We start from the raw sequence: 12,903 nt of genomic DNA, 5'->3' as shown, positions 1-12,903 counted from the left end.
GACCAAAAGTTTGTTAATTTACATTTATACTTTTTTAATTATTAATTTATTAATCCAATTAAGACTAAACAGATTAAAAGGAGTCAAAATTAACACTACAGTACATCACATGGAAACAAACACACTCTACAATGTGACAGACCCATGCAGCATCATGGGAAGGGCAACGGGGTTGCCATGGTGACGCTGGCTCTGCATCTAACAGAGATAAGCAGCCACAAGTCACAGTGCTATCTGAAGTACACAGGGAGGGGAAGAAAGAAATGCAACTACAGGCTTGTCTAAATGGATCAACACATCCGCTATATAAATATAATACAATAGAAGAGAAGGGACAACATCAAAAACTGAAAAACGCGCACAAAAATGATTTACCCTATTTTTACATATAAAATTACTTTTGCCGTTATCTTATGTTCATCTTTAAAAGCAATCTAAATGCTTCTCATCCTGTATGTTATAATGTTGTGATGACTAAACTCACAATTCAAATATTGTGCTTTGCTTTTAATTTACATGTATTGATTAGAATTTTAATATCAGTGCATACTAATATATAAAATCTAAAAGTAAAAGTTTAAATTCAACTAAATTATGTTCTATTCAACAAGTTATATATTTTTTATCTCGGTTTCCACAAAAATATTAAAGGGGGGGTGAAATGCTATTTCATGCATACTGAGTTTTTTACACTGGTAAAGAGTTGGATTCCCATGCTAAACATCGACAAAGTTTCAAAAACTAAGTTGTACGTTTGAAGGAGTATTTTTATTCCGAAATTACTCCTTCCGGTTTGTCACAAGTTTCGGAAAGTTTTTTTCGAGTATGGCTCTGTCTTACGTAAGATAGAGCGGAATTTCCTTATATGGGTCCTAAGGGCACTTCTCCGGTAAGATCGCGGGCGCGCGCGCACTTGTAAACCTGAGCAAGAGAGCGAAAGCAGTTCGCCATCAAAGTGCCCTGCCCGGCTTTTAGGAAGCCAATGTCACCAAAGAAGTGTGTTTTTGGTTGCCAGGGCAAGACAACCCTGCACAGATTCCCAAAGAACCCAGCATTAAGGAACCCGTGGCTGGAGTTTGTTTTCCTGAGCATAAACGGAGTTGTGTAAGACTGTTGTTCCCTGCATTTCAACGATGATTGTTTTATAAACAAAGCCCAGATCTACGGATTTGCAGATCGTCTAATGCTTAAGGATCGAGCAGTCACAATGATAAAGGTTCGCGGTCGTGCGTTGGAACGGTGAGTAAAACTGTTGAACAAATGTCTCTGTGTGTTGTTAGCTCGGCGCGTTAGCACAGCTTTAGCTTCGCCCACACGGCCCGCCCCCAGCCGCTCGTTTTTTTCCGGAAAGACTCGGTACAGTCGATCTTTCAATTAAAAATATAATAAAACAAAAGACTTTTTGGAGATATGAAGGATGCATTATTTCTCTATAGGTACTCAAGATTAACAGGAGATTGAGTGAAAATGAGCATTTCACCCCCCCCTTTAAGCAGCACAACTGTTTTCAACATTGATAATAACAAGAAATGATTCTTTAGCAGCAAAACAGCATATTTGAACGATTTCTGAAGGATCACGTGACACTAAAGACTGGAGAATTATGCTGAAAATTTCGCTTTGCCATCACAGGAATAATTCACATTTTAAAATATGTTAAATTGGAAAAGTTTTTTTAAACTGTAATAATATTTCACAAATTAACTGTTATCATTGTATTTTTGATTAAATAAATGAAGCTTTGGTGAGTATAAGATACTATTTTCAAAAACACAACAAGTGACTTAGCCGCCATCTTGTGATGCCTAAATTTACATTTAAAACAATTGATTTTATTTCTCAGTGTTTTGTTTTTTATTTATTTATTTAGAAAAAAAAAAAACAGTATAGAACTGTAATATTGGCCATTCATTGGCAATTGGCCATGACATGAAAAATAACTATAGACTTATTTGCATTGGCAAGAAGTTTAATATCAGTGCATCTTAATATACAATAAAATGTTATATGCTTGGTTAAACAAGGAGATGAATGAGATCATCTGTATTGGGAAGCTAATGAGCAATTCTTATGATGTCAGATAATTAATGCTGCAGCTGACAGTAAAACACCTCATGATGCTGTTAGACATGTTGGATGCTACAAATCATTCACTTCACTACACCATCTATCTAACTCAGAGACTCACCTCTGGGAATGACAGCCCAGGATGGAGAAAGAGAGAGATGGCAAACAGATGGAAAAACTGACAGATTTTGCATGTGGCATTTGGGAAAACAGTAAAAATGAAGGAGAAACAAGTGAAAGAAAAACTACAGCGCGTGATAAAATGGGAAAGGGAGAGAAAAATGGAAAACAAGAGTGAGACAGAGAGAAAGTAATCTTGAGAGAAAAACAAGATTTAGAATGAAGAGAGAACAGAAGTCTGAGGCACAAAAGTGCACAGGATATGAAAATAGACTGAGACAGAGGGGGGGAATGGAGTGGGCTGTGCTTCAAGATTTATTCACACTCAATATTGCTAGCTGTCTTTTTGTAGACACACGCTCCACCCTGCCACAACCGGCTAGCATGTGTGTGGACTTCTGAACTGCTCAGCTGTTCCCAGAACGTGTATCTCCTCTGTGGTATATTGTTTTGTTAAAATCAAAATGAACATGAGATCTCAATATCTAGGGATTCGTTTAGGCCAATTTTGGTACCTAACCCTGTCAGCAAAGTGCAACTGTTCAGGATCCACATATGGCTGTAAACACTGCAAGTAGATGCATGTTTGAGCACTCACCGAGGCCTTTAGGGGTGATACCGCTGCTTTCCAGAGGGTTGCTGGCCCAATAGTAGTATTTGAGGGTGTGCATGAGCTGCAGGACCGTGCCCACTCTGCGGATGGTGCTGTAGATGGTGGCAGTGCCAATGAATTCGGCCGACAGGTACGTGTAGAGGGAAAGCTGAACCTGAGATATGGAAAACACACAGTGGATCACAATTTAAAATGGGCTGAAAGGGTAATAGTAAAAAGTATCGTTCCAGTCTTAGATGATGATTGGTCAATACAAACTTACTAAAAACCATAGAGCTGTAATTTTCTTTTTACGAATATTAAAAAAAATAAAAAAATTCGAATTTTTTAAATTACAAAACAAAAAAAATATATTTTTTAATGTATTCAAATAATTAGCTAAATAAAAAATTTTAATGAACTTTTTGTCCTTAATAGTATAATACTGTATATATATATATTTTTTTTACATTTTTTAATAAAAACAATAATTTTTTAAATATATTTTAGCAATAAGGCAGTGAAGGCTGTTGTGAATATGCTATCTTGTGAATAACACCTTAAAATATAGTCACCACATTCACTATCATTCAAAAGTTTGGATAATTTCACGTTTTTGAAAGAAGTCTCTTATGCTCACCAAGGATAAAAATACCGTGACATTTGAATATATCTTAAAATATAATTTATTCCTGTGCTGGGAAAGCTGAATTTTCTCATTATTATCAATATGAATAATATTAATAATATCCGTGATACATTTTTTCATAATTGTTTGATGAAAAGAACATTCATAAGAACAACATGTATATGAAATATAATTTTTTTGTTACATTATCGACGCCTTTACTGCTACTTTTACTGCGTCTTTGCTGAATAAAAGTGATTTACCTAAAAATGTAATTCTTTAACCCCAAACATTTGAATGGTAGGGTATATTATCCTACTCTTCCTTTAGCTGGAACAACTGATAAACTTTCCAAGAGTCAACAAATACGAATGAAAAACACATCTGGGTTACAGATTTTTTTTTTTTTTAACGATTCTCTTAAAGTCATCCCTTTGGGAACCTCACACATACACACACACACACACACACACACTTATTACACCCAGTCACTTCTTACACTGATCAACATGGACATGCTACTGTAATTAGGCTCAGGCTTAATGAGGCTGCTGTGGAAACCACATTTTATCAGTGCGTTTAATCTCATGTTGACCCAGCCTGCTGATTCAGGTCAATATCATGGGGACATTTCCCCTCAAACTAAATTACAGCTTTATATGCAAGCAGGTCAAAGAGAAAGCAAGACCACGAGGACCTCTTTATGACAAGCTGAATCCACTTTAACATTTTCTAAAGGAAAATATAAGTAGTGCCTGAGCTAAACTCGCTGCAATGCATTTGCTAAGGTGTTATGGGTGGTTTTTAATGAATTGTGAGGGATTAGAAAAAAAAAAAATTTTCAGAACAAGGTAGAACATTAAAAAGTGTGAAATCTGCCTCAATCCAAAAAACCTGAGCTATAACTTCTTTACCAATAGCCTCTTTCTTTTTTCTATAGAAATAATCTTTCATATATCTGCTTCCTGTACTCCAACGTTCACTTTATCTCTCTCTTTTTCAGTCCCTCTGGATGTTTCTTCATTCTCTCTATCATAAAGGGCTGTAGTCGCTGTGGGATATTCACTCCTCCGCATGGAAGGGTGAAGGAACAAAAGCGGACGATCGTTTCATCCTGCGGTCATGTTTCCCAGGTCATTATCCAATAATTGAGCCTGCCTGCTTTTGTAGAGGAAAGGCACTTTTTTACAAATAAGTAAATCAAGTACCTTTGAATGCAAAGCTTTCTTACACACTTCACACCACACATTTGGTGGATAAAAATATCATATGCATATGCTTTGAGCAATCATCAAGTTCTGCATGCATAATGTAAGCTGACTGACTGGGTTACAATGTCATTAACACCTCACTTACAAGACCTTTAGTAGTTCCATTGTACACAGATGGTCTCAAGACTATATATTGCATCTATTGCAATGTTCACTTGTTTCTCTTACTGAAACAAAAAATATATATATTATGTAGAAAATCTATCAATTTTTTTGAAAATGTAATTAAAACACTGATCCTTTGCATTTAAATACAATATGAAAATACCTGTAAAACACTACCATTCAAAAGTTTAGCGTAAGATGCTAAGTTTAAATTACAATAACATTAAATTGACCAAAAGTGAAAATAAAGACATTTATTATTTATCATAGAGAAGTTACAAAATTTCTATTTTGAATAAATGCTTTTCTACTGAGCTTTCTATTCATCAATGAATACTGAAAAAAATGTGTCAGTTTCCACAAAAATATTAAGCATCACAACTGTTTTCAACATTGATAATAAAAAGAAATGTTTTTTTTTAAAGTGGAAATGAAGCAGTCTGTCAACAGGTTGAAGTACTGCAACAAAAGCTATAGCAAAACATCTATTTTTGTATCTTTTAAATGGTTACATTTATTGTGTTTGTTGTATAATTTTTGATTAGAGTGGAAATCCATTTACTAAATAATGTTAATTAGACCGCTTCATTTCCACTTTGAGCACCAAATCAACATTGCAGTTAATGAAGACTGATAATGGCTGCTGATAATTCAGCTTTGCCATCACAGGAATGCATTACATATACTGTATTATAATATAAAGAATAGAAAACTGCTATTTTAAATTGTAATAATATTACAAAATATCGCACTTTTTACTCTTTAATGCAGCCTTTCTGAGCATAAGAGATTTCTTTCAGAACTTTCAAATCTTACAGACTTTTGGAAGCTAGTGTAACATACTGCAATCTTTTGAAATATTATTTAAAAAGTAACACCAATGGCTAATCCATGGGGATTGCAACATTTAGCAACAATGGACAGATGTGAAACGTGACTCTTCACGTGTGGGACGAGCTCACCTTAGCTGGTGTGTGGATCCAGATGGCAGCATTAAACAAAACGTGATCACATAGCTGCTTCAGTAAAGGAGCTCCATGTGTCAACCCATCTAGATACTTGGCAAAGGACAGAAACTGCTCCAAAACCGCCCTGGTGATGTGCATCCGAGAAGACTGATGAAGAGAGAGACAGAGAGACAGCATGGGAGGTGAGACAGATAGTGTATTTCAGGCTTTTAACACTCTAACAGAAATGCTAGACAGGGGACAAAAGATATTTGGTTATGGGACAAGGCCACAATGCAAGCTATACTCAACCCTGTATCATACAAGCAGTGCAAGTTTGAATCAGACACAATATTGGCCAAAAGTAATTATAACTTATAAAAAATGAGTGGACAACTATCTTACCTTCTCTAGCAAATAGCCAATGACCAGGAAGCCTTTTCCGCCCAACATCTGCTCCTGCATGGCTACTGAACTCTTCAACAACTCCACTAGGAAAGCGAGGAGAGTGGCACTGCAAGAGTAAATGAAAAAATATATTTAAATATGTAGCTTTTGTGAGAGAATGGGATTAGAATACAATGTGTATTGAGTTTGTGAACATATCTGCAGGACAACAACTAAATCACAGCTCAATATTCATTACATTTCATATGGTAGATAAATGTTTAGTGACACCTCAAGGACAAGATAATATATATTTATACATAAAAATGTATAGTACACACACTCATAATGATGGTTCCCCTCCCTAGAAGCAATATAAACAGCGAGCACGAATTATGACTTGGTTTCTTTAATGATGATGTTGAGGTGATGAGATTGCTGATGAAATGTCTCTTTCTGAACTGCCGTAAGCCGACGGATGGGCCTGTGACCTCACCCATCTCCCCACAGACTGTAAACCCCAGCGGGGAACATTACCACTGATCGATACCCCACAGACCTCTGCTCCGCTGATTATGCCTGCCAGCTCACTGCTGATCTCGAATCTACTCGCCATGCCCGTGAGCTCACAGAGCAGAACCACACGGCGACCTGAGAAATGAGGGTACGGCCATACCAGCCTCCCATCCCTCCTTGAGCGGTCTAGTGTCTATATGAACATAAATCTCTCAAAATCCAACATTCTTTCTGTCACGCTCTATTTCTATCCGAGAATGACAGATTCTATTTATAATTCATGGCAGACGTTCCTGACAGTGACTGACTTGAGTTTCAGTCTACATTATGGCACCAACTTATTATCAAATGCAAAACTAGAAGCTTTGGACTCAAGTTTTGAGAGGGCCATGTAGACATTACTTCTACATTTACAATACAAATAATGACTGTTTTCAAACAGGTTTCTCAACGACTGGTGGAGTTTTTGAGATATTGGTAGCTCCCCAAACTCACACCACTGGTTAGCCAATGTTTCTGTGTTGGTGTGGTTTCAAACAGATCCAACAGAACAAACAAAGAACAAACAAACAGAAAAATTTTACTTTTCAAAGTTTAAAAAAAGTTTACAGTACCGTTCTAAAGTTTGAGGTAGGCAAGATTTTTTATGTTTTTGAGAGAAGTCTCTTATGCTCACCATGGATGCATTTATTTGATTGAAAAAAACAGTAAAGCAGTAATATTGTTAAATATTATTACAATTAAAAAGAACTGTTTCTATTTTAACATATTTAAAAATGCGATTTATTCTTGTGATACCAAAGCCTAATTTCCGCAGCCATTACTACAGTCTTCAGTGTCACATGATCCCTCAGAAATCATTCTAATATGTTGCTTTGCTGCTCAAAAAACATTCTCTAATGAATAGAAAGTTAAACAAATTTTTTATTTGAAATAGAAAAATCACACTTTTGTAACATTATAAATATCTTTACTGTCACTTTTGATCAATTTAATGCGTCCTTGAATCTTAAAATGAATCTTACTGGCCCCAAACTTTGAACAGTAGTGTATTTAGTATACTGTAGTATATTACAGTATGATTATACAAATCTGTATTCCTCTGATTATTACAAATTAGAATCTTCTCTTTAAGAAATAAATGTCATATTATCAATATAAGTAAAAAAAATAAGATCTACTGAACCATGAGTGTTGAAATTCTAAATTTAGCTCAGAGGATCTGCAGTCTGTATGGTCGATACTCACCAGACGGTTGTCTCCACAGGGCTGTCGTTGGGTTGCCTGTAGTCCAGCTGTGAGAAGAGCGGGAAAAGAACTTGGATTCCTCCAATGGAGTGAATGGCGCTGTGGATGGAGTGAGTGACGATAGCCTTCACATCCTGCATACACAAGCAAAAATGACTTATTAGAAAACTGAATATAAAGCGTTTTCTGGAAAATCTTCTTAGAAGGCCATAATGCATTATATATGAATACAGTATACAATATAATGTACATTATAATCAGTTGTATGATCATGATAAGCAACATGTTGAGCCTAATAAAACCATTTAGCCTAACAATATAGCACATTTCACACAATATAGCACAGTCTCTCATACCATTGTGCTTATATTTTCTGTGTTACAACCATAATATGTCAATGCCATTACCCAAATTATAAATATACTGTTTTTATACCTCAGTATCCTAAATAAATGTGTGATTAAATGGCTATTTTTCAACAAAAAAAATAGAGGAAAAGGAAGTTGCACCGAAACCGAAATACACATTTTGTTTAATGAATTATTCCAAACCATTCCCTCTCTACATAAATATTTTTTTCAGTTCTGTAGCCGTTTTTTTTTTTTTTTCAGTCCTCAAGAATCAGTGAACAACAGCAGTGATAAACATGATGTTATTTGTGTGTAAGAGAATCAACCGACCTGCAGCATTAGGGCATGTGGCGAGTGCACAAATATGGAGGAGTTTTCCCTGGGCGAGGACTCCAGGCACAGCTGTGCGTCGGTGGCTTTAGCGTTATAGGTGAAGGCAATGCTGCTGGCCAACTTCCCATCATACAAAACCTGCTTATGGTGCTCAGCCAGGTGGATGTCGCTTTCTGACTTGAACTTAAACGTGCTCTGTGAAAAAAGACAATTCAAGTTTGGTAAATGAGTAACATCCTTCAAACAAAGTTCTCTCACTTTTTGCTTCTCTTTCAGCTTCTCTTGGCAGCGGGCTTGTGGAAAGCACCAGGGACTGGGCTGCATCCAAGAGGATTGATACTACTACTAATAATAATAATGATAATAAAAAAGCTTTAATTACTGAGGCACAGAGCAGCCATACACACAGGCGTACATTATCTTAATGAAGCTCTGGCTGCAGAAATGTGCCATTTCACTAATAGCTCTGAGTGTATGCCGCTATGAGCATGTGTGTGTAAATGCGCATGTATCTGCAAAATCTCTCTCATGTGAAGCACTTTGTGCCACTAGTCATCTATTCAACTGAGGGAGTGAATGAGGGACTTACGTAAGAACATGCAGAATTTCCTGACTGTGCATGACAGGATTTTCAACTCACCATTTAATTTGCTTTTCCCTCAAGATTTTATATATGGGATGTTTGGAAACTATTTATTTTGATCTTATTAGGATTTTTTAAAATGCATTTTACCCAGTGAACAGCCTTTGTGTTTTACTCAGATAAATGTGTAATTTAAAGGCATCCATCCATTCATTTTCCAAACCAAATGTCATATTGAGGATGCTGGAGCCTATCCCAGCATTTCAAGCCATAGGCAGGGAACAATCCTGGACATGTGGCCAATTTAAAGACATGTAACAACAAATATATTGGTTAGTCTAGTTGTAAATAAATAAATAAATACACAATAAATAGTATTGTTAAAAATTCATCCTCAAATAAATATTAATATACAAAAGTAATACTCATATAAATAAAATGTAATAAAATATATTTTAATATAAAAAGTATATTTGTAAAAGCCATCTTAAAGGGGTCATGACATGATATTTTAATGTTTTGAGGTTCACTTATAAAGCTAATAATGTTTTTTTTGCACACAAAAACAAATATATATGCAGAAAATGAATATTTTCAACCTTCATTCTGACCTTCTATCTGAAATGATCTGTTTTTAAGAGGCGGCTCCTTTAAGGCTGGTCAGTAACCGGACACTGGTATGATTGGCTAACGCCATTATATAGGAAACAGTATCAATGCCTAATCGCTATAGCATGCGTGTAAGTATTTTGAAAACACTGTCCATATAAAACCGCCATTTACAGACAAAGCATGATGAAATCCTTTACTTGCGTTTTTCGACTGACTGCTTCATCTATCAACAAAAGTTCTTTGCAAACTCTCCATTACACTGTGCCTCGTTTACAAAACAAAATGCTCCGAACAAAAATATAAACCTCTGACGCTATCCGGGACGCTATTAAAATAAACCATCTGATGCTGGGATCCGTCTGAAGTCTACAGAGACACCAACGAGCTGTTTAAACTGGACGCGTCGAAGCGAATGTTCTTTCACTCTTACATTTGTCCTGTTGTCGACAGACTCAAGGGCGTAGAGTATGTCAGAAACTAAACGCACATCTGTTTACTGTATCCAGTGTAGACAGCGTCAGTGATTATAATGGAGTCTATTTGCTTTTGACACAACACTCAAATCCAATATAGGCAAATGTCAGCCGTTAAGTGACTTAACGGCAGAGGGCGTGGCCTATGGTGCGGTGATCTATTCGTCAATGTCTTTCTAGAGGCAGTCATATGCAAATATATTTGCCAGTGTGACGTCACAGATCCTACAATATCCAAACGAGATATTTTTGGAGCTTGATTAAATAAATGCTTTGTTTATAATGAGGAGGAGGTTTCATTTAAGCTATGAAACTTGCAGGATGTTGTAATGGTACATAGACCTCATATGTGTCAAAAGACCAAGGCGAGTTTGATTTCTCATGTCATGACCCCTTTAACTTTCTAAAAGACTGAATATTAAGCATTATAGGCAATGATATAGGCATGAACAAAAGCAATACAATCTGCAACATCTAACTGCCTCACAAGTCTACAGCAGCACTTCTGAACAGGAATGACAGATGTATTAGTAATGAGACCAAACACAGTAACACACACACAGAGCAATTTTTCAAAGAACAGTACGATGCAAATAAGCCCTTGCACTGGCACTGAGATTCGCTGCAGTTTCCTCAGGACTAGTGCCAATGTGTCCACTTAGCAACATACTGACTGGCACAGAACACAGCATCAAAACTTATCTACCAGACACGCCTCACACACTCATTCTGGACCAAATTAAACTAGCTTAAGTTTAGCTCTCTAAATAGGAACATATCTTAGCCTTCTATAATTTATAAACATTATTAAGAACAGCATGAGAAGTTTAACCGTGCAAAGAGTCTAGCAGCTAAAGCACAGCATGCTATCAGCATCAAAACTAAAACTAAAATCTAAATATGTCCAAAAATCAAGACCATGTAAGAAAATATTAACCAATAATTTCAATATGGTTCTCTTCCCCGGAGTCATCCAAAGACTAATCCCATTGAATAAAATAATATAAAATAATAACCAATAAATATGAGATAAAGCACATCATGCTGTCAGCTTGCTAATTAAAGTATGAAAAAGAAAAAATATATAAATATAAAAAAATTATACAAAATATATACAGTATCTAAAATAAGCCCTTCATATCCACCATCATGACTCATCTCTAAAAGTAAATTTTCCCCCCTGAGAACATTCTAGAAAGGTTTTATCAGATTCATCTAACTTCTAAAGACATATTGCATCAAATTTGCATCCAAACCACAACTACTATAGGTCAGAATCACATACACTATGAAAAAAGACATTGTACGAGACATCTCCTTCATTGTATCAACTACTTTTTTTTATTTCAATGAACTTAAAACTTCAAGGCAACCAGGTAACTCACTTTAAGTTAAACCACCGATAATTGTTTCCAGGGGAGCAGTGAGTAGTGAACACACACTGCAAACAGTGGATCTAGGTGTCTTCCTCAAGGGCACCTCAGTCGTTTCCTCACTGTAAAAAGTGAACAGTTGGATCAACTTAAAAAAATTACTTCAATTGGTAACACCTAAAGAAATTAAGTTTTCTCAACTTAAATTATCACGTAAAAATTCTTTAGGTGTTACCAATTGAAGTAATTTTTTTAAGTTGATCCAACTGTTCACTTTTTACAGTGACCTGTATTGAGAATTGAACCTGTGACCTTCGGGTTACAAGTTGACTCTCTAACCATTAGGCCACAACTGCCCCATGAATATAAACCTGCTGCTGTAATCTCATCCAGCATTCGACATATGCCATTCATCTTGAGTCACGGAGGGCACAGCAGCACTGGCAAACTCAACCAGCTGTCTGGGAAACAGGTCACTGCCTCGACACCCTATGGCAGATATCCGATGCTGCAAAGCCAGCACGCTTTTTCCTTGCCGTCTCTCTCTCTCTCTTTTGCCCGTTGCAATCCCATGAGAGGACAGCCACACCAGCGGCAGTGACAGAGACTAACAGCACTGGAATCCAGCATAGCTTTCATACACTCTGATGAATGACGATCTATATAACTTAAACACACACAAAGGCGCCAGTCCAGACGGCTCTCTTTGCGACAATGCCAAGTGCCCCATACCTCACATGCTAATTACCACGGCAACACACAGCCAGAGAGCAGCTTGTTGGCTAACACATGCTGACCAGACATCTGGACTTCCTCTGGTACCAGGACCATATCAACTGGCTGCAGCAGCAATACACACTCACACCCAGACTTTCACAGACAGCTAAGGACACAAATGAGCACACATTTTCCACATAAATGATATGCATGTCATATAATATCCACTACATACTACACATACCAGTTTTGAAGTATGTGTGCTGTGCAGAATCAGTACATTCCACGCATGCAGTATACAAAGCATATACACTTGACCTTTATTTGAAGTGTGACTAATCAACCATGATTTTTAGCATCTTTTCCTTGACTCATTATTTGATCAGACTTCCAAAAGTTGACATTTTCACACAAAATTGAATTAATAATGTAAAATAATTGCTTTTCACCAGATGGTGTTTATTCCAAAATGCAATCTATTGAGGTAATGTGACAACAATGTAGCATGCTATTATTTGAAACGTTCATCTCTGCATAATGCGTACTGTTTCATATACAAGGAATTGAACTGAAAAAGCAAT

General features: G+C 36.4%; 1 protein-coding gene across 8 annotated transcripts in view; it reads right to left on the bottom strand.

Moving 5' to 3' along the window:
- The window catches only part of nbeaa (neurobeachin a), a 132,909-nt gene that overhangs the window by 45,943 nt on the left and 74,063 nt on the right, over positions 1–12,903 (bottom strand). For all 8 annotated transcript variants that reach the window (XM_081354542.1, XM_081354536.1, XM_081354537.1 and 5 more), the window contains exons 9-13: positions 8,562–8,759; positions 7,882–8,015; positions 6,136–6,244; positions 5,746–5,898; positions 2,786–2,954 (exon numbers count right to left, since the gene is read on the bottom strand). In XM_081354542.1, coding sequence (XP_081210668.1) covers positions 2,786–2,954; positions 5,746–5,898; positions 6,136–6,244; positions 7,882–8,015; positions 8,562–8,759 — 763 coding nt within the window. The remainder of the gene's footprint in view (positions 1–2,785; positions 2,955–5,745; positions 5,899–6,135; positions 6,245–7,881; positions 8,016–8,561; positions 8,760–12,903) is intronic.

This window comes from Scardinius erythrophthalmus, assembly GCF_964197995.2.
Source record: "Scardinius erythrophthalmus genome assembly, chromosome: 23".
NCBI classification, from domain to species: Eukaryota; Metazoa; Chordata; class Actinopteri; order Cypriniformes; family Leuciscidae; genus Scardinius; species Scardinius erythrophthalmus.
The sequence above is the reverse complement of the archived record's forward strand: the minus strand, read 5'-3'. Positions and strand labels throughout refer to the sequence as shown.